The sequence below is a fragment of the Salmo trutta genome, chromosome 37, assembly GCF_901001165.1.
Source record: "Salmo trutta chromosome 37, fSalTru1.1, whole genome shotgun sequence".
In the NCBI taxonomy this organism is placed as follows: Eukaryota; Metazoa; Chordata; class Actinopteri; order Salmoniformes; family Salmonidae; genus Salmo; species Salmo trutta.
This window is the reverse complement of record NC_042993.1, coordinates 34,988,465-35,010,706: the sequence shown is the minus strand read 5'-3', so window position 1 is coordinate 35,010,706 and position 22,242 is coordinate 34,988,465. Positions and strand designations below refer to the sequence as shown.

Below are 22,242 nucleotides of genomic sequence, written 5' to 3'. Positions count from 1 at the left end.
GAAAGGGACATCAATAATAATTTGATCAATCACAACAACTCAACATATCAAAAATATATTTTCCAAGGCTGTAAGAGCCGCAAATTAAAGGGACCGAAACAAATGTCTTGGTATGTTAATTCAAGATCTATATTATGGAATGGTGTATATAACTTCATGTTGTCCATAAGCTGAGGAAGTACCTTGTATAGATCCTACTGTCTTCATGAACCTCCATTTCAGAACTCTTAAAGTCATTGAGCTCCTTCCGAATGGCAGCCTGGACGAAGGAGGGAAAGTTAATAGTGAAGACTTGCATAAACAGCATCTAAATACTAAAGTAAAGACAGAAATATATACTTTCTTTACTGGGCAATAAGATATACTGGTTAGAGGTCGACCGATTAATCGGAATGGCCGATTAATTAGGGCCGATTTCAAGTTTTCATAACAATCGGTAATCGGTATTTTTGGCCACCGATTTGCCAATATTTTTGAAAAATTTCTTTTTTATATAAATATTTTTTAACTAGGCAAGTCAGTTAAAAACACATTCTTATTTTCAATGATGGCCTAGGAACGGTGGGTTAACTGCCTTGTTCAGGGGCAGAACGACAGATTTTTACCTTGTCAGCTTGGGGATGCAACCTTACGGTTAACTAGTCCAACGCTCTAACCACCTGCTTTACATTGTACTCCACGAGGAGCCTGCCTGTTACGCGAATGCAGTAAGAAGCCAAGGTAAGTTGCTAGCTAGCATTAAACTTATCTTATAAAAACAATCAATCAATCAATCAATCATAATCACTAGTTAACTACACATGGTTGATGATATTACTAGTTTATCTAGCCTGTCCTGCGTTGCATATAATTGATGCGGTGCACATTCGTGAAAAAGGTCTGTCGTTGCTCCAACTTGTACCTAACCATAAACATCAATGTCTTTCTTAAAATCAATACACAAGTATATATTTTTAAACCTGCATCTTTAGTTAATATTGCCTGTTAACATGAATTTCTTTTAACTAGGGAAAATGTGTCACCTCTGCAACAGAGTCAGGGTATATGCAGCAGTTTGGGCCGCCTGGCTCATTGCGAACTGTGAAGACTATTTCTTCCTAACAAAGACAGCCGACTTCACCAAACGGGGGATGATTTAACAAAAGCGCATTTGCGAAAAAGCACAATCGTTGCACCTAACCATAAACATCAATGCCTTTCTTAAAATCAATACACAGAAGAATATATTTTTAAACCTGCATATTTAGCTAAAAGAAATCCAGGTTAGCAGGCAATATTAACCAGGTGAAATTGTCACTTCTTTTCCGTTCATTGCACGCAGAGTCAGGGTATATGCAACAGTTTGGGCCGCCTGGCTCGTTGCGAACTAATTTGCCAGAATTTTACGTAATTATGACATAACATTGAAGGTTGTGAAATGTAACAGGAACATTTAGACTTATGGATGCCACCCGTTAGGTAAAATACGGAACGGTTCCGTATTTCACTGAAAGAATAAACGTGATAGTTTCCAGATTCGACCATATTAATGACCTAAGGCTCGTGTTTCTGTGTGTTATGTTATAATTAAGTCTATGATTTGATAGAGCAGTCTGACTGAGCGATGGTAAGCACCAGCAGGCTCGTAAGCATTCATTCAAAATAGCACTTTCGTGCGTTTTGCCAGAAGCCCTTCGCAATGCATTGCGCTGTTTATGACTTCAAGCCTATCAACTCCCAAGATTAGGCTGGTGTAACCGATATGAAATGGCTAGCTAGTTAGCCGGGTGCGCGCTAATAGCGTTTCAAACGTCACTCGCTCTGAGACTTGGAGTAGTTGTTTCCCTTGCCTACATGGGTAACGCTGCTTCGAGGGTGGCTGTTCTCGATGTGTTCCTGGTTCGAGCCCAGGTAGGAGCAAGGAGAGGGACGGAAGCTATACTGTTACACTGGCAATACTAAAGTGCCTATAAGAACATCCAATAGTCAAAGGTATATGAAATACAAATCGTATACAGAGAAATAGTCCTATAATTCATATAATAACTACAACCTAAAACTTCTTACCTGGGAATATTGAAAACTCATGTTAAAAGGAATCACCAGCTTTCATATGTTCTCATGTTCGAAGCAAGGAACTTAAACGATAGCTTTCTTACATGGCACATAATGCACTTTTACTTTCTTCTCCAACACTTTGTTTTTGCATTATTTAAACCAAATTGAACATGTTTCATTATTTATTTGAGGCTAAATAGATTTTATTGATGTATTATATTTAGTTAAAATAAGTGTTCATTCAGTATTGTTGTAATTGTCATTATTACAAATAAATAAACCAAAAACAATCGGCCAATTAATCGGCATGTTTTGGCCCTCCAATAATCGGCATCGGCGTTGAAAAATCATAATCGGTCGACCTCTAATACTGGTGTCAATAAATAAGTGCATTACAAGCCGTGATTTAGGGAGCTATGAGTGACAGCTGATTGTACCTTGTCGGCGGGTGTTAGCTTGGTCCAGGGCTTGTCCGCTCGCCGATCGTAATCATTGGCTGTGGTGACCTCGACATACTCGTGGAAGCGCAAGATCTTTCTGGCCTGAAGCTCAGCAACCGTGGGCCTCTGACTCAGCTAGAGGAGTTAAATGAAGAATTTAAAGGGATACTTCAGGATTTTGGCAATGATGAACTTTATCTACTTCCCCAGAGTCAGATGAATTTATGTTCAGTATGAAAGAAGTTAGAGGTAGTTTTGTGAGTCAAAATGGTATCCACAAGTTCATCTGAATCTGGGGAAGTAGATAAAGGGCCTCAATGCCAGTCTCCCTTGAAGAAGACTACCTTCCATCTTCTCTTAGCTCGTTTTATAACAATTCACTCTAGTTAATCCTCTGTATGTAAATGTTCTGTTAAATGAGAGAACTATCTTATTACAGGTAACAGTAGTGCGTGTGTGTCACTGGTCTTACCTTCCTGGTGAGCCTACGTTTGATCTCTCGGACCTCTGCCTGCCTGTCTACCTGGTTCTTGGCTGGAAAGGAGAGAGAGAGAGCGAGTCAAACCAATGTTTAGAACCCTGTACAGACATTCACCAAATTGTGCAATTGTTGTCCATTTCACAAAAATTTGAATTTCCAACGGGACTTAAAGGTACAAATACAAAAGTACACCGACAATTATTTTCTTCTAATCCACGATGATAAGTGGCCTCATTAATATAAATAACAAGAATCCTTACTGAGAGAGAAATACCAGTGGGGATTGTGATCAGTGATTAGGTGAAAACCTAGGCCCCATTCTAATTCCATAAAAGTGCATGATTCCTTCCTCCCTTCCTTGAAGTTCTGTGATCAGACAGGTGAAGGCAAGGGCTCCACGCCTCCACCACAAAGCTTTCACCTGTTGAAAAAATTGTGATGGGGAGTTGGAAAGACTTACGTTGAAGGATGTTTCTCTGCTCCAGCTCCTCTGCACTGGGTCTCTGGCTGAGACGCCTAGAGGATAGAAGTTAGAATATCCGTATCACATCAACCTTGTGTTAGATTTAGTGTGTGTATATGTGGAGAGAAAAGGAAAGAGCGAGAAGAAAATGATTGTGAGACTGTGTGGCTTTATCTATTACCTTGTGAGTGCAGAGCCTATTTGTGTGCGTATGGCCTCCCATTGCTCCCTGCTCTGCCACGTCAGCCCTGTTGACCCTTGGTGTGTATGTCCTGGTGTGTGTCCCGGAGTGCATCGTTCGGTGTGACCGCTGGAGTTGTCCTCTCGAGCATGTTTCTCTGGGGCGTGTCGGTTACTCAGTTTCAAAGCTAAAGTGTCTTTCCTTCTGACCCTGCTGGCCAAAGCACCTGAACAAGAACCACAGAGAGATGTAGTCAGGTATACAAAGATATACAGTACCTGTCATTAGTTTGGGCACACCTACTCATCAAGGGTTTTTCTTTATTTTTTACTATTTTATACATTGTAGAATAATAGTGAAGACATCAAAACTATGAAATAACACATATGGAATCATGCATTACCTCATTTGCTCACATTGTATATAGACTTATTTTTCTACTGTATGTTTGTTTTACTCCATGTGTAACTCTGTGTTGTTGTATGTGTCGAACTGCTTTGCTTCATCTTGGCCAGGTGACAATTGTAAATGAGAACTTGTTCTCAACTTGCCTACCTGGTTAAATAAAGGTGAAATAAAAATGTACTAACCAAAAAAGTGTTAAACAAATCAAAATATATTTTAATGTTTGAGATTCTTCAAAGTAGCCACCCTTTGCCTTGATGACAGCTTTGCAAACTCTTGGCATTCTCTCAACCAGCTTCACCTGGAATGCTTTTCCAACAGTTTTGAAGGAGTTCCCACATACGCTGAGCACTTGTTGGCTGCTTTTCCTTCAGTCGGCGATCCAACTCATCCCAAACCATCTCAATTGGGTTGAGGTCGGGGAGGCCAGGCCATCTGATGCAGCACTCCATCACTCTCCTTCTTGGTCAAATAACCCTTACACAGCCTGAAAGTGTGTTGGGTCATTGTCCTGTTGAAAAACAAATTATAGGCCCACTAAGCACAAACCTGATGGGATGGCGTATTGCTGCAGAATGCTGTGGCAGCCATGCTGGTTAAGTGTGCCTTGAATTCAAAATAAATCACAGACAGTCACCAGCAAAGCACCCCTACACTTCCTCCACCGTGCTTCATGGTGGGAACCACACATGCGGAGATCATCCGTTCACCTACTCTGCATCTCACAAAGACACAGCAATTAGAACCAAAAATCTAAAATTTGGACTCCATCAGACCAAAGGACAGATTTCCACCGGTCTAATATCCATTGCTCGTGTTCCTTGGCCCAAGCAAGTCTCTTCTTCTTATTGTTGTTCTTTAGTAGTTGTGTCTTTGCAGCAATTCGACCATGAAGGCCTGATTCACACAGTCTCCTCTGAACAGTTGATGTTGAGATGTGTCTGTTACTTGAACTCTGTGAAGCATTTATTTGGACTGCAATTTCTGAGGCTGGTAACTGTACCTCTGCAGCAGAGGTAACTCTGGGTCTTCCTTTCCTGTGGTGGTCCTCATGAGAGCCAGTTTCATCATAGCGCTTGATTGTTTTTGCGACTGCACTTTTTAAAAAACGTTTTTATTTATCCGTTATTTTACCAGGTAAATTGACTGAGAACACGTTCTCATTTACAGCAATGACCTGGAGAATAGTTACAGGGGAGAGGGCAATGAATGAGCCAATTGTAAACTGGGGATTATTAGGTGACCGTGATGGTTTGAGGGCCAGATTGGGAATTTAGCCAGGACACCGGGGTTAACACCCCTACTCTTACAATAAGTGCAATGGGATCTTTAATGACCTCAGAGAGTCAGGACACCCGTTTAACATCCCATTCGAAAGACTGTCACAGCCCTGGGGCATTGGGACATTTTTTAGACCAGAGGAAAGAGTGCCTCCTACTGGCCCTCCAACACCACTTCCAGCAGCATCTGGTCTCCCATCCAGGGACTGAACAGGACCAACCCTGCTTAGCTTCAGAAGCAAGCCAGCAGTGGTATGCAGGGTGGTATGCTGCTGGCTATCTTTCAAAGTTCTTGAAATTTTCCACATTGACTGACCTTCATGTCTTAAAGTAATGATGGACTGTCGTTTCTCTTTGCTTATTTGAGCTGTTCTTGCCATAATATGGACTTGGTCTTTTACCAAATGGGGCTATCTTCTGTATACCACCACTACCTTGACACAACACAACTGATTGGCTCAAACGCATTAAGGAAATAAATTCCACAAATTAATTTTAACAAGGCACACCTTTTAATTTAAATGCATTCCAGGTGATTACCTCATGAAGCTGGTTAGAGAATGCTAAGAGTGTGCAAAGCTGTCATCAAGGCAAAGGGCAGCTACTTTAAAGAATCTAAAATATATTTTATATACTTTTTTTATTTTTTATTACTACATGATTCCATATGTGTTATTTCATAGTTTTGATGTTTTGACTATTATTCTACAATGTAAAAAACAGTCAAAATAAAGAAAAACCCTGGAATGAGTAGGTGTGTCCAAACCTTTGACTGGTACTGTACAGGTATCATGTGTGGCTCAATTGGTAAGAGTGCAGTGCTAACAATGCCAAATGAGGGGTAAATTCTCGGCAGGGATCATAGTCACATACAAAAAGTGTATGCGCTCACTCTACTGTAATTCACGTTTAAAATGTCTGATAGGTGGCATATATATATTTTTACAGTATTTTAAAGATGCTGCTGTATCTGAGTATAAATGTTTATCCATAAAGCAATTCAAGTGAGACAGAGATACATACTGGGTGGAGGCTCATCCTCCTCATCCTCGTCTGAATCTTCATCTTTATAGAGCACTGGCCCGTCCGAGTCGCTGTCGTCCCTTTGCAAGTCCTGCAGTTCTTCCTCCTCCTCCTCACTGCTGTTGGGTCCCTCAGGGATGACGTTGATGCTGGGCTCTCCCACCATGCACCTCCTGCTCCGTGGCTCCAGCTCTGGCTGGGGGAGCTCCCCATCATACTCCTCCACTTCTTCATCATCATCATCATCCTCCTCCGAGTAGTCATCCTCAGCCCTGATAGTGAGAAATGGAGCGATGGAGACCAGATGAATTTTCAACAGAAATAGGAAAAGCCGTCAGTCACATATCATTATTGATGGAGCTGATAATAAATCATTGGCATGACAGAAAGATTGTGTGGCTAGATCCTTTCATAAGTCCTAGACAAGGTCTTGCCAACTTTACACCTAATGTTTCAGGTGTGTGTTTTACTCAAGTCTAGAACATTGACGAAATACCCACAGTGACATATAGGACTCACAGTTTCAGAGGCTGGATGCTGACGGCTAGGGGCCGGCTGCGGTCCCCCTGGTACTCGGGCGGTGTCTCGAAGAGCAGGGAGTGAGCTGAGCGCTGGGAGCCGTCGGGATGTGGCTGGGCCGGGCCGGGGCTGGAAAGGGCCCTCTGGATCATGATGTGCAGGGGGACGGGGGCCGGCCGCTGGGGGGGCTCACTGGTGGGGCTGGGGGGGTCAAAGAGCAAGGGCTGGGGGATGGGATGTTGGTAGGAGTGCTGGTGGTGGAGGTAGTGCGCTTGCAGATGCTGGCGGGGGGGAGAAGGGGGGATGTGGTTGGGTAAGGGCGGGGACGGGGGAGGCATCTGGAAGCCCGCTGAGTGGTTATGATGGTCCTCAGGAGAAAGCAGGGAAGGGGAGGGGGTGGAGACAGACTGGGTGGATGCAGACGGGTCCTCCGGGTTGCGCTTTGTGACAGGGGTGGTCCTCTTGGGGGGCATAGGTGGTGAGGGCTTAGTTGGCACAAGGCTGGTACCGGCCTGGGTGAGGTTGCCTGTGGGATGGAGAAACAATTTATTTTCACTGTGTGTGACACATGTTCACTTACTATTAACCTAAATCTGGGATTTCAACTGTGGATCAAGTGAGTGCACATGCTTGTTTACGTCTCCATTTACATGTAAGATCGAGCCCAAGTAACATGGGTGAGTGCACATGAATTGATATACACACCCAGATCACATGACTGAGTCCACATGAATGCATAGGTCCACAAACCCAGGTCACATGACTGGGTCCACATGAGTGTATCCGACAGGGTCTTACATTACAAACGGGTGCATGTGGCAATCAAGGTTACAGTGAGGGTTTGAATAAGTACACATGCTCTAGAACACACACAGACCATATATAAACCGAATTGGCCAGTATGCATCCATCGCTTCTTAGCATCTCTGAACTGAGAATTATAAAAAAACCCTGTTCAACCAAGCTGGAATAGACATTTAGCGATTGCATGCAAACCTTTAAATACGTAAGCTCGATGCAGTTGCTGATGAATGTGTCAACATGAAATAGCATTAAAATACAAAGCCATGGAGACATACTGCATTAGAGTACAATAGATCACAGCAGCAGACTGATTGAGCGCCAGACATGAAGCATGCTATAGACTGGATTATAACATCTGCTTTAAACAGAGTCTGTCCTTTCCTCTCTCGCTCCAGAGCAGATGTGTGGATTAGCCTTTATGGGGCAGGCTGGTCTGCGCTGCGCTGCCACAGCTAGCCATCACGGGAGACACTCAGTTACTCCCCATTCACATGCCAGAGGTGGTAGTACACATATGGTGGTCAGACGCCCACGTACACCCACACCTCACTCAGCCTTGTTACGCGCATGCAGCCTAACGTGGCATGAGCAGAAGAGAGCACTCAATCCAGGCCGTTATAGGTTAGTCCATCAGTTGCATCCAGGTAGCGTTTGGCATGAGGCATTTCAAGTCAGGATGATGCAATATGATGACGCAAGTGACCAGAAGGTTGACGTTAACAGGGGTGTAGCATACAGCCACACACAACGCAGGCTTGGGAAGATGTTAGAGAGACAGGGTGGGCACCGTTGCTGCGGCGATGCCAGTGAAGAGGGGCATTGGTGGGCATCCTTTGTTTTACCTGACCGCAGGCCTCTGCCGTCCCGCCGGCACAGGTAGACAGGGAGGGACAGGTAGACATCATAGTCGCCCTCGCGTTTCCAGCAGGACCAGTAGAGGGGCAGTTGCGAGTCATTCTGGTTCTCACCCCCCTGTAGAGTGGAGGCTGGCAGGGGATGAGAGGCACGACACACAGGCCTTCAGCTCTCATATAGGCTGGCTGAATGTATACACTGTGTATAGGGTGACCAGACATCCCTGATTTCCAGGGACAGTCCCCAATTTTAGTGGCCTGTCCCTGGCTAGAGCTGTCCCCCCCAAAATATCCCCGATCTTTCCCCTCAGAAAGAAAGATGCAACTGTTGATATTGAGGTTTATATTTCAATAATCAAAACGCTGTATCCAGTCAGATTTGCATGTACAAATTGTCTATCCCTGTACCAAACTTGTTTGACCATTTATGAGAACGTTTGATCATTGATACAAACATGTAACCACTGCATGAACAACCATGCCCACCAGGCTGCTAAACAAGTGATTCTAAAATGACTAGCCTAAGGTAACTGTGGAGGGGTAATCCATTTCTGTGTTAGAATTAATACAAGTATTTGAAAGGAATATAGTGAAAATTGATAGTTAACTATAGTTCCATACCATTGTTTTTTATATATTTTTGCACAGCTAGCCCCATATAAAAAAATCCATGATTTTAATTTCCAATATCTGGTCACCTTAACCTTAACTACACATACACCAGGGTGGTGTTCATTTGGGCACACCGTAGCACAACATTTTAAAAACAGTCCAGGTAGTCCTTCCTGGTTTCAGTCAGTTTTTTTTTATGTGTGGTATCTAATGAACACGACCAAGGTGGATATGCTTACACTGAACGCACTACCAGCACCCAGAACAAGAGGGTTTGTATAATTAGAGTACTGCGCTAAGTGTCTGAGGGGCTTGCCTGGGCTGTGAGAGGGGCATCAATGGGGAAAGTGAAGAGGTAATCAAAACTCCTTCAGTTTCGGGCCCTCTAGGTTAGCCGGTGAAGTAATCACTCTGTACCTAGCTACCTGTTAGGAATTTTCCTAATTAACTGGTGGAATACCTTTGAAAAGTCACTACTGGCTCAGCTAGCATTCGTATACACTTTGATATATTTCAACAGCAGCTGGGCAAGCAATGATTGCATATTCAGTATCATGTCAGATGAGATTTTAAATCTACAAGTATCGGATAACTTTTCCCAGTAGTTTATGATAACCTTGGTTTGAACATTACCTAACAAAATGCACTGGCCAAAATGCATTGTTGACAATAACGGAACGTATTGTTATTGTACCAAATTAAGAATGCAGCAAAGCAACTTCTTAATGCAGTTTCTCCTTCCTGCTACATTATGAAAAGGTCCCATTGTTCAGAGTATTCTATGCCACCTCTTAACATATCCGACATGGTTTAATACAACGGAATTGTTTACATAATATGAGAGCTGAAATGTCTACACACATTCTAGAACGTACATATGAAATAGCTTGACAGACTATAGATGGCAAATAGGTGACACGAGCGCATGGCAAATGACTTCCAAGCCTACTAGCTCCAGGCTAAACCAACCAACCTACATGTAAAAATGACACAGGAAACTAGAGGGAATATATACAAAAAATGTGTTTAAAACAGTCCTAAGGTAATAGGCGTATCAGATCTCAAAGAGAACAACAGTGAATAAAGTTGGGCTCCCCTGACGAGAAACTCCCCTGGTAAAAACAACAATAATGTTGTCTTCGTATGAAGCTGAGCAGCAGCAGGCTCAGAGCCACCAGAGTTCAGTGGTGTCCTGGGAGAGTACAATGCCGGGGAAAATCTGCTCTGCTGCTGCTGTCTAAAATAGTTCAGTCTTATTAAGTTATCGTCTGGGAAACAGCTGCTGGAGCCGCAGGGATAACATCATTATAAAGATGAGTGGCAAAGTGTGTGTGTGAGAGATAGAATGCGCGCCACATGCACATGTCCCTTGTAGTAACGCCTATGCATGTAACATGAGTCTTCTACAGACATGTATGCATGTGACACGTGACTACATGTTACATGAGGAAGCTCCACTGAGTGAATGTGTGTGTGTGTGTGTGTGTGTGTGTGTGTGTGTGTGTGTGTGTGTATTGATGCAAGCTGCACCTGGTCTCCTCTGGCATCTCATCAGCTAATTCTGCCATCCCATGATTAAACAGCCAGCTGCGGTCCCTACTACTACAACCACCACCACAACTAGTCCTACTACTCACCCAACATGGCAGTATTAACGCCCCTGTTGACGGGCTTGGGCAGTGGGAGGGGAGGCTGCTTGGTCGCCTGGGGGGTGGAGGATGGAGCGAAGGACACTACTGCAGAAGATTGGGGGTTGGCGTCTGCAGAGGAGACAGTTCGGGCAGGCATTGCAACTGCAGAGAAAGAAGAGCAGGAAGAGTACGTTGTTGCAGGGTGGTTGGATGGGGTGTGGGATGAGGGTGACCCTTCGCTGCCGGGTTCGGGGGTGGAGCTCATCAGCCACTTGGGGGGCATAACGGACTGTTTGGGGGGCAGAGACTCTCGGAGAGTGTCCCGCAGCAAATCTGGGTCAGGAACAAAATGGCTCTCTGATTCTGCAAAACACACAGCACACAAAACACATGTTACATAACATACACGTGTTAAAGAAAGAGCACTATACATTTAGTAACTAATCATCATCATGAGAAACACGAGCGCATTCGTGTCAAAGACCGTACACACAACAACTCGCTACACACTGCTAGCCTTTTTGGACGTGTTTGGCTCTTTCAAAAATGGAAACGATACTATCTCACCCCAAAAAAACATAAATGTTGCAGGCTTGGGTTGAAGCACTGAGCCAATTTGTGCCATTCACTCAGCCACTCTAGTGTGTGTGTGTGTGTGTGTGTGTGTATCAAAACACTTGTATGGGATTGTCATTATCAGGGGATCAGCTGTGTAGATAAACAGTGCTGTAATTACAGTCCTAAACCCCCATTCCCCTAGCCCTCCACCCTGCTTCTTATCCCACGCCATTCCTCAAAGCTGAAGTTTATTTATAGACAAGTCTTTATCACAAGCTGATGTAAGAGAAAATAGGAAATAGTGCCTTCAGAAAGTATTCACACCTGTTCACTTTTTTCAAATTTTGTTGTGTTACAAAGTGGGATTAAAATGTGTCCTTTTTTGTTAATGATCTACACAAAATGCTCTAATGTCAAAGTGGAAAAATTAACTTTTTTTTTTAATGGAAAATAAAACCATAATATACAGTGAGGGAAAAAAGTATTTGATCCCCTGCTGATTTTGTACGTTTGCCCACTGACAAAGAAATGATCAGTCCATAATTGTAATGGTAGGTTTATTTGAACAGTGAGAGACAGAATAACAAAAAAATCCTGAAAAACGCACGTCAAAAATGTTATAAATTGATTCGCATTTTAATGAGGGAAATAAGTATTTGACCCCTCTGCAAAACATTACTTAGTACTTGGTGGCAAAAGCCTTGTTGGCAATCACAGATGTCAGACGTTTCTTGTAGTTGGCCACTAAGTTTGCACACATCTCAGGAGGGATTTTGTCCCACTCCTCTTTGCAGATCTTCTCCAAGTCATTAAGGTTTCAAGGCTGACATTTGGCAACTCGAACCTTCAGCTCCCTCCACAGATTTTCTATGGGATTAAGGTCTGGAGACTGGCTAGGCCACTCCAGGACCTTAATGTGCTTCTTCTTGAGCCACTCCTTTGTTGCCTTGGCCATGTGTTTTGGGTCATTGTCATGCTGGAATACCCATCCACGACCCATTTTCAATGCCCTGCCTGAGGGAAGGTGGTTCTCACCCAAGATTTGATGGTACATGTCCCCGTCCATCATCCCTTTGATGCGGTGAAGTTGTCCTGTCCCCTTAGCAGAAAAACACCCCCAAAGCATAATGTTTCCACCTCCATGTTTGACGGTGGGGATGGTTTTCTTGGGGTCATAGGCAGCATTCCTCCTCCTCCAAACACAGCGAGATGAGTTGATGCCAAAGAGCTGCATTTTGGTCTCATCTGACCACAACACTTTCACACAGTTGTCCTCTGAATCATTCGAATGTTCATTGGCAAACTTCAGACGGGCATATATATGTGCTTTCTTGAGCAGGGGGACCTTGCGGGCGCTGCAGGATTTCAGTCCTTCACGGCGTAGTGTGTTACCAATTGTTTTCTTGGTGACTATGGTCCCAGCTGCCTTGAGATCATTGACAAGATCCTCCCATGTAGTTCTGGGCTGATTCTTCACCGTTCTCATGATCATTGCAACTCCACGAGGTGAGATCTTGCATGGAGCCCCAGGCCGAGGGAGATTGACAGTTCTTTTGTGTTTCTTCCATTTGCGAATAATCGCACCAACTGTTGTCACCTTCTCACCAAGCTGCTTGGCGATGGTCTTGTAGCCCATTACAGCCTTGTGTAGGTCTACAATCTTGTCTCTGACATCCTTGGAGAGCTCTTTGGTCTTGGCCATAGTGGAGAGTTTGGAATCTGATTGATTGATTGCTTCTGTGGACAGGTGTCTTTCATACAGGTAACAAGCTGAGATTAGGAGCATTCCCTTTAAGAGTGTGCTCCTAATCTCAGCTCGTTACCTGTATAAAAAAGACACCTGGGAGCCAGAAATCTTTTTGATTGAGAGGGGGTCAAATACTTATTTCCCTCATTAAAATGCAAATCAATTTATAACATTTTTGACATGCGTTTTTCTGGATTTTTGTGTTGTCATTCTGTCTCTCACTGTTCAAATAAACCTACCATTAAAATTATAGACTGATCATTTCTTTGTCAATGGGCAAACGTACAAAATCAGCAGGGGATCAAATACTTTTTTCCCTCACTATCTTCATTAGATAAGTATTCAACCTTTTGAGTCAATACATGTTAGAATCACCTTTGGCAGCAATTACAGCTCTGAGTCTCTGGCACACCTGGATGGTACAATATTTGCCCATTATTCTTTAAACAATTATTCAAGCTCTGTCAAGTTGATCATTGCTAGACAGCAATTTCCAAGTCTTGCCACAGAGCCAATTTAAGTCAAAACTGAAACTCGGCCACTCAGGCACATTCAAGGTCGTCTTAGTAAGCAAGCCCAGTGTATATTTTGGCCTTGTGTTTTAGGTAATTGTCCTGTTGAAAGGTGAATGTGTCTCCCAGTTTCTGTTGGAAACTGGGAGACACAGGTTTAGGACTTAGGACTTTGCCTGTGCTTAGCTCTATTCCATTTCTTTTCATCCTAAAAAAAACCCGAATCTTTGCCGATGACAAGCATACCCATAACATGATGCAGCCATCATACTTGAAAATATGAAGAATGGAATTATACCACTCCGTGGTGTGTTGGATTACAGGTTTCCTGTACAGGCTTTCTTTGCATTCTGTCATTTATGTTAGTATTGTGGAGTAACTACAATGTTGTTGAGCCATCCTCAGTTATCACAGCCATTAAAATCTAAACTCTAAACTCTAACAGTTTCCTTCCTCTCTGGCAACTGAGTTAGGAAGGGTGCCTGTATCTTTGTAGTGACTTATTTAGGCTTGCCTACAAAAGGGCTGAACATTTATTGACTCAAGACTTTGCAGCTTTTCATTTTTTATTAATTTGTAAACATTTCTAAAAACATAATTCCACTTTGACATTATGGGGTATTGTGCGTAGATCAGTGACACAAAATCGAAATTTAATCAATTTAAAATTCTGGCTATAACAACAAACGTGGAAAAAGTCAAGTGTGTGAATCGTTTCTGAAGGCACTGTAGGTCAGAGAAAACTGAGGGAGAGAGAAAAGGAGGGAGAGAGAGAAAGCGAGAAGATTAAGATATAAATCAGGGAGAGTATAAGATCTAAAAGAAACAGCAGACACTAAAGGCCATTTAGCTCAGTGTGTAATAGCTGGAATGGTATCAATTAGCTTTAGCTCTTCAGCAGGGTTACGGTTGAGCTGACAGGCATTAGCTTTTAAGAACAGGAATGGTTAAAACGATAGTGCCGCATTAATTACAAAAGGAGGAGAGGATGAGCTATTCCCTCTATTCCCTTCCGTTCCCGAATAAGACGCATAGCTGGAGCAGGACTCAGGGGAGCAAAGAGGCTCCGAGACTCCTGTCTATATCTGGGGCCAAACCAGAGGACTGAAGAGGAGGAAGACTGACTGGAGGGAGGGCAGTCAGAAAACCAGGCTCCAGGTAGAAGTTGCCCTTATGCAAAGATCTAGGATCAGCTGATCCTTTTCAAATCTTCCATTAAGGGGAAAAACACAGACCTTAGATCAGTGTCTAGGGACAGCTTCACCCTACTCCACAGAATAAGGCCGTGTGTGTGTCAAATCAAATTTGATTGGTCGCATACACATATTTAGCAGATGTTATTGCGTGTGTAGCGAAATGCTTGTGTTCCTAGCTCCAAAAGTGCAGTAATATCTAACAAGTCACAACAATACACACATATCTAAAAGTAAAAGAATGTGTTGGTGTTAATAGCTCACCTCTACGGGCCCTTCCCTCCTCTGTGGACGCGTGCCGGGGGAGGGTGGGTTTCCATGCTGTCTCAGCAGGGCGACTCCTCCTACCGTCCTCTGATGGCGCCTTCTGCAGGCCCGGCCGCTTGTCTCCGTCGGAAGGGTGGAGTCTGCCCCCGCGTCTACCCTCCTCCTGTCCCATCCCCTGCCAGGCCATGTTAGACTTCCATTCCCCCTCCCCCTGGGACCGTCCTCCTCCACCTCCTCGCCGGCCCTCCTCCTGCTGTCCAGAGCCTCCGGGGCCACCCTGGTCCCCATGGCGGTCTACGTCCGGGGGGAATCGGACCCTGCGGTCCTCTATCTGGGGCAGCCAGGCTGGGTTAATCTTAAAGTCTGAGGGGTTCATCCCAAGGTCTGAGGGGGGTCTTGTCTGGTTCTCCTGCCCTCTGCCCCCTCCACCACCACCACCCATGGGCAGGGTGTGGCCATTCTTCACGTAGGACTGTTTGGGGCTGTGAGGATCGTCCCCTTCTGTCACAAAAATGGATACATGCAGTGAGACATTCCATACAGTCACTCACACATGAGAAGATCTATAAACTAACACTACTTTGAGTCACTAACCAAGTGTGAGGGAGGGGTTAGTCAGAAATCTAAAAAAGCCATTATCCCTACTCAAAATGTTCTGCATATTTGAGTATAAATGGTCAAACTTAATTGGCTTGTTGAATTAGGGCACATGGACTTTTGGATTGGTTCCCTCTGTGCATCTGGACATGATTTCACAGCCCCCTTCAGAATGAGAGGTTTGAGAAAGGTGTCCTAACTGCCAACCCCTTTGGATCATAGCTCTGGCCATGGAGTGAAATATGTTTAATAAACGGGCCTCTGCAACACTGACGCCGGCAGAGTGAGTAAGAGCATAGAACACACTGACTTTAAAAGCTATTTCGCTGCAGGGCGCAATTCGTTCCACTTTCCCCAGCTCAAGAAAAACACCATTTACATTTCTTCCCAAAATATATAGTTATACTGTTGAAAAGGAACATGAGAATGAATTTGCCTTTCTTCAACTGCCATTGAGTGTGCTGAATTTGAAGCTGTTACTCATCGACTATGCTGTCTGTGTCGGTGTGATAGCCCTGGACTTTCATCTGATAAAGATAAAGCCATTTCCAATTTGCTCCCTCCCCCTTGGCTGCCCTAACCCTTAAATGTTTGCAGATCTGAAGGGTCTGGATAGGTATATGCAGGGTAGTGGTGGAGCGTGCACCATGTTGCTTACACTTTACAGATATAGAAACATTGAAAATGTTAGGGGCAAGAGGAAGGGGTAGGAAGCCAACTGGAACTGGCTGATTGAGTCATGCGGGGATCAGGTGAGTGAGTGACATCACCAGTGGCAGCACTCTTACCATTCTCTGAGAGCTCCTTCAGCACTCCCTGTTCTATAAGCTCCTGCCTCGGTCGCCTCATCGACATCTTTCTCTCCAGAACTGCCGTCAACACACAGAATTTAAGCCAGTGCATTAACGTGATTTCTTCCAGATAGCATATAAAACCGAAGATAATATTTCAAATTTTAGTGTGTCATTTCACGTTCCAGAAGTCAAAGATGTAAGTTTACAGATCTTCAAATAAAAATGATATTATTCTAACCACTATAACAATTGTCTTGTTTAAGCAGACTGGACACACTGGAAAAGGCCATGGCATGTACATATCACCAGGAGACAGGAAAACACACTGAAAGGCGTTTGATAAAGATTGAATGCACAAACATTCAACAAACAAACACAATGAAGCCGGAACACAAACCTTCTGAAGTTTCCGTAAACTTCTCGCTGCTTTTCTTCTTCCTCCACTTCCATGGTTTGAAGATCTTGCCAAGGGTAGAGAACTTGCCCTTGCCCTTGCATGGGAGAGGGGTGCTGTCCCCATCTCCCTCCGTCGTGTTGTGCAGGTGGTCAACTTCATCAACTGGAGCAATGGAGTCAGAGAGAGAAGAATGGAGAGTCAAGAAACATTGTTGAAATATGACAACCATAACTTGGCATCTACAACATAACAGCACAGAGAGCAGAGGTAACCAGAGCCTAGACATTTTCACAGTAGCCTAGCTGAGCACTAGCTCAGGCGAGCAAAACCTTGTGCACCAGCTGCTGTTTAGCCTGGCCCATGCACTCTGAGTAAAGTGTAGTATTAGAGCATTAGCCTATAGCCTAACTGAGCTAGACTGACAGCCATATGCACTCAGAGTAAAGCACAGAATAACATTAGCCTAGCTATGCTAGACTAACACCCATATGCACCATGAGTAAAGAACATGGGAGGGCCAGGCTCATTAGGAAGGTTATTATCTTTAGCTCAGAGCTCTGGGACTGTGCATGCTTTGGCAGGGTGATGGTAAAAGCTCATGTACTCCTCCACACATTCACAACCAAGTAACCAACAGTTATGGGAAGGGAGAGTCCCTCTTGCACTGGCCTCCGTCCATAGCTTCCCACAGTCAAGAGTCTCACATTCCTCCCTACTGGGAGAATATTATCATCAGCCTTTCAACACCAACAGGCTATGTGGAAGCACACAAACACATTTTTCAGTATCAAATATATCTTTAAAAATAATTTGGAGGTAGGACTCGCTCTTTGGCCTGAGTGCGTCTCTTTCCCGAGACACGCACAGACATCCAGCTGCCATGGTAACAGCTCAGGTGACTGACAAGGTGCTGAGCTTCACAAGGCCTCTCACAGAACATCTCTGTGAGCCAGGTTCCTCTAAGGTTGAGGTTTTAATTGAGCAGACATAATATTTACTGTGTAGAAGGGCTGGGGCAAAACAACCAACCAGTCCTACAAAAACAGGATGTCCTGGCAATAACACTACTACAGCAATTCGGTTCACACAACAACACACGCTTAAAAAAAACACTATATTTGCCAGCTGCTGATAGGCAGAGGTAATAATACTATACAATACCTTCCTTCAAAAGACCATTAGTGGAGGTATAGGAAACATGTCAAAAGGTGGAAATGGGCTCCAAAACAGGGTCATGGAGGTTATATTACAGAGCTAGTCTACCTGGGTGAGAGCTCAGGGTCCAGCTTCCATGGTGGTGGGACTTGAGGCAACATGCCATGAGGAAGCAGAAGGTTGTGTTCAAAAACTCAAACTCTTGTCCCAAGTCGATCCCAACAACCTAGGTAGGGAGGGGTTGGGGGCGGCTGTGACAGTGCAGAGACCCACAGCAGGCTGCTAAACCACATGCGGACAAAACATCAAAGTTCAGAGGCCAGCTCCAAACCATGTACATCCAGCTCCTCAGGAAGTTACAAAAACCAGTGGATTCATGATGTCCAAAGAACGAGTTGCTAAATACAGTTGTCTGTAACACACTCCCCCCTGGTTATCCTACACTCAGGCACAGCAGGCTCTGGCAGAGCGGTCTGCCTCTGACAAGGAAAGCACGGCAGGCAGGCAGGACAGCTAAAATCCACTCAAGCAGGATAAGTGCTGGCTGTGCTGGGCCGACACACTCCAGATCCACAGCGGGTTGACTGACTGATACTACCAGAAACACACAGCTGCAGAACATTCACTCCATTCAGCTGGTAGCAAGAAATACAGTTGATCTTATCCCGGAGATTGGAAAGGTGACCAAATGGATCCTTCCTATACCCAAAAGGGTGCCTGAAGAGTGAGTGGAGGTCCGGTGTTTGTAGGCTGTCTGCAGCTGTGTGACTCGGACAGAGGAAGGGGAGGGGGGGTGAGGTCTGGGAAACACAGGGAGGAAACGGCACTCCACCCTGATCCTAACTGTGACAGAACAAAGACAACCACCCCTCACACATCTTACTGTACTGGACATGGAAACAGAGAGCCTGTTTCAACTGATAGCCTGTATTGTAGGCTATAAGCACACAGGACATAATATTAAGTGATAATGCCCGAGAAGGCGGTGTTTGGAGGATATATTGGCACGGGTGTTAGCAAATTGTGCCAATATATCCTTCAAACACCGGCTTCGATGGCATTATCACTTTTATACAATGGGTTACCAACATATTCAAATAATGATTGACATATTTTCATTAAAAACGTTATTTTGATGAATGTATTCATACTATTTCATCCTTCCACAAGATATAGTCCCGACACAAATCTAGGGTTGCTACCCAAGCTGGCTGGTCGTTCATTTCATCGGTTCGGTTGCTGGAGACATGACCCAGTCGTTCAGTCTAAATGTTCCATTGCCATACTGGCTGGCAACGTTCTTATCCCTTGCTTGCTAGCTAGGCAACTACGGCTAACTTACAGCGCAGCCAGAAGAACAGCAAAATATCTGCATTTGAATTTGTTTAAGCTGTTTTCTAGTGACATTTATTTGGACGCATCCGTAAAATTGAGCTAATGAGGCACAATTTCGCCTAGCATAGAAAATGTGCTCACTTGTCAGGACACTGTTGTTCATAAGAGCTAGCCAATAACACCGCTAACACAATCACTTCAAACTGAAGCTGGAAAGACTGCAAACTAGCTGCACTTCATTTTGTTTAAAAAAATTCAATTGACACTTCTTTGTAGTTATCCATAAAAACTATTCAAGCGGATTCATGATTTCGACTGGCTGAGAAACGCTGCCTGCATGCCTGGCTGTCTCGTTCCGATTTCTGACACGTTCATTACTATGGGACAACTGAAGATCAAATTTGAATATTGAAATAATGTTGCAAATGTCGTAGACAGAGAGCAAGGTTTATACAAATCTCAGAGGTTGAAAACTAAATGTTAGTCTAAAAGAAATGTGAGATAACGTCTAGATGCTTTTTATAGTCGAGATCAAGTTTATAAATTGCCTGGCTGGGCTGATGAGACAGTGGATTACGCTGTCATATTTTTATGTAAAAACAAAGGACTCAGAGAGGTCTGGATGGCAAGTTCAAAGTGAATTATGCAGTGACAGCCAGGATACCAGGCTAGACGGTTCTGTCCAATCAGGAAGCCAGTCCATCTAGAGCTTGCCAATAAGGAAACAGGGTCAGACTTGGTCGTCACTAGTTATGTTACATTCCCAAATAAGAAAAAAATCTAATCGCTCAACAGAAATAGGGAACGAACAAAATGAGCCTCTGACAACCAGAACGAAACAGGTGGAGTTTTAAAATGGGTTCTGAAAGGCATCCATGGGGGTGCCTACTGACTGGGTGCTGGCCAAACAAACTCGAGTAGGGTCTTAAACACCCACTATGGACGCCCACTAGATTTGCCTGATAGCAGACAAACTAAAGGAAAATAAAACTCACACCAACTTAGGTAAGGGAGTGCAAATAAACATGGCACAAACCAAACAGGTGAGACAAGATAAGACTTTGTTTCACATAAGAGATGCCCACTGAAGCATTGGCTCTGTAGCTCTTAAATATTACCTGAAACTAATGACTGACTAACGAGGCGACAGGTGCAACACATCCTGACCAACAAGGATCATTCCAATCAGTCGCATCCACAACTAAATAGAACCAACCTCAAAAACGAAAACCAAAGCCTGTAACAGTTACCACAGGCACAAAGTCATAAGTTCCACCTATTTCTACAATTTATCTTCTTAAAATGTGATTTTAAACCTAACCTTATGCCTAATCTTAAATTAAGAATATTTTTCCAGAATTTTTACGATATAGCCAATTTCGACTTAACTATCTAGTGTAAACTGCCAGACTGGGATGATCTCAAAGCAATGCTAATAGCCACACCTCAGACTAGTGATGGGAAGTTAACTAGTCGGAGTTGTGGACTTTTCTAATCATTTAGTCAAAAGAACAAATCTTGACCAATTTTGTTCAGTTCAAAAGAACAAAAAAAAAAAATGAACGAGTCACTCACAAAAACTAATAACTATCGAGTCACTAAAAAAAGTTTAAAAAAAAAATTCTGACTACACATCACTACCTCACACCAAGTAGTGGTCATTAGGGGAAATTCTTATAAATGTGAATGTCCAGTTGCAGGTGGTTCTACAAAACAAAAACAAATAATCAGAAAGCTACTAAATCCATGTTTTGTACCGCACTGGGAGGTTCTTCACCGACACACATCTAGCATTTCCCAGCATCTTTGCAGGAACTAGTCGTTTCCAGTAGTAGATGACAGCAAGTTACACAGTGCGACCAAAACTAAGATCTACACACATGCATGAGTCATCTCTCGCTCGATACAAAACATGGTTTCAATATATTTTTTTTGTAGAATCAAACCAAATGTTATTTGTCACATGCGCCGAATACAACCGGTGTAGACCTTACAGTGAAATGCTTACTTTCAAGCACTTAAATAACAATGCAGTTTTAAGAAAATACCCCCAAAAAATAAGAGATAAGAATAACAAATAATTAAAGAGCAGCAGTATAACAATAGCAGGGCTATATACAGGGGGTACCGGTACGGAGTCAATGTGCGGGGGACACCGGTGTCGAGGTAATATGTAGGTAGAGTTATTAAAGTGACTAAGCATAGATAATAACAGAGTAGCAGCAGCGTAGAAGAGGGGTGGGGGGGCAATGCAAATAGTCTGGATAGCCATTTGATTAGATGTTCAGGAGTCTTAGGGCTTGGGGGTAGAAGCTGTTTAGAAGCCCCTTGGACCTAGACTTGGCACTCCGGTACCGCTTGCCGTGCGGTAGCAGAGAGAACATTCTATGACTAGGGTGGCTGAAGTCTGAATTTTTAAGGCCTTCCTCTGACACCACCTGGTATAGAGGTCCTGGATGGCACAAAGCTTGGCCCCGGTGATGTACTGGCACTACCCTCTGTAGTGCCTTGCGGTCGGAGGCCGAGCAGTTGCCATACCAGGCAGTGATGCAACACGTCAGGATGCTCTCGATGGAGCAGCTGTAAAACCTTTTGAGGATCTGAGGACGGCATGCCAAATCTTTTCAGTCTCCTGGGGGGATAAGGTTTTGTCGTGCCCTCTTCACGACTGTCTTGGTGTGCTTGGACCATGTTAGTTTGTTGGTGAGGTGGATGCCAAGGAACTTGAAGCTCTCAACCTGCTCCACTACAGCCCTGTCAATGAGAATGGGGGTGTGCTCAGCAACTGGACACGAACATTTATAAGATAACCTTTTACCCGAAAAGAGAAAAGTATTGCCAAGAGCAGGTTAGTTGAAAAATCTATGGCATTATTTTGTATAAGCTAAGCTGTAACGTTGAGTATGGAAACATCGTTATGTAACATATCTTGTGTAAAAAAAACGGTAGTTAATTAT

At 43.8% G+C, this 22,242-nt stretch overlaps 1 protein-coding gene across 8 annotated transcripts in view; it reads right to left on the bottom strand.

The window, feature by feature from the left end:
• phactr4b (phosphatase and actin regulator 4b) overlaps positions 1–22,242 on the bottom strand; it is a 70,703-nt gene that overhangs the window by 1,681 nt on the left and 46,780 nt on the right. For 4 of the 8 annotated variants that reach the window (XM_029738252.1, XM_029738253.1, XM_029738251.1 and 1 more), the window contains 12 exons: positions 16,796–16,957; positions 16,393–16,473; positions 15,005–15,508; positions 10,737–11,093; positions 8,476–8,619; positions 6,830–7,355; positions 6,311–6,582; positions 3,603–3,828; positions 3,419–3,474; positions 2,950–3,011; positions 2,475–2,612; positions 183–259 (listed from right to left, as the gene is read on the bottom strand). In XM_029738252.1, coding sequence (XP_029594112.1) covers positions 183–259; positions 2,475–2,612; positions 2,950–3,011; positions 3,419–3,474; positions 3,603–3,828; positions 6,311–6,582; positions 6,830–7,355; positions 8,476–8,619; positions 10,737–11,093; positions 15,005–15,508; positions 16,393–16,473; positions 16,796–16,957 — 2,605 coding nt within the window. Of the gene's footprint in view, positions 1–182; positions 260–2,474; positions 2,613–2,949; positions 3,012–3,418; positions 3,475–3,602; positions 3,829–6,310; positions 6,583–6,829; positions 7,356–8,475; positions 8,620–10,736; positions 11,094–15,004; positions 15,509–16,392; positions 16,474–16,795; positions 16,958–18,058; positions 18,707–22,242 lie in introns of those variants that run through there. The other 4 variants (XM_029738250.1, XM_029738256.1, XM_029738255.1 and 1 more) reach the window with 4 other exon arrangements.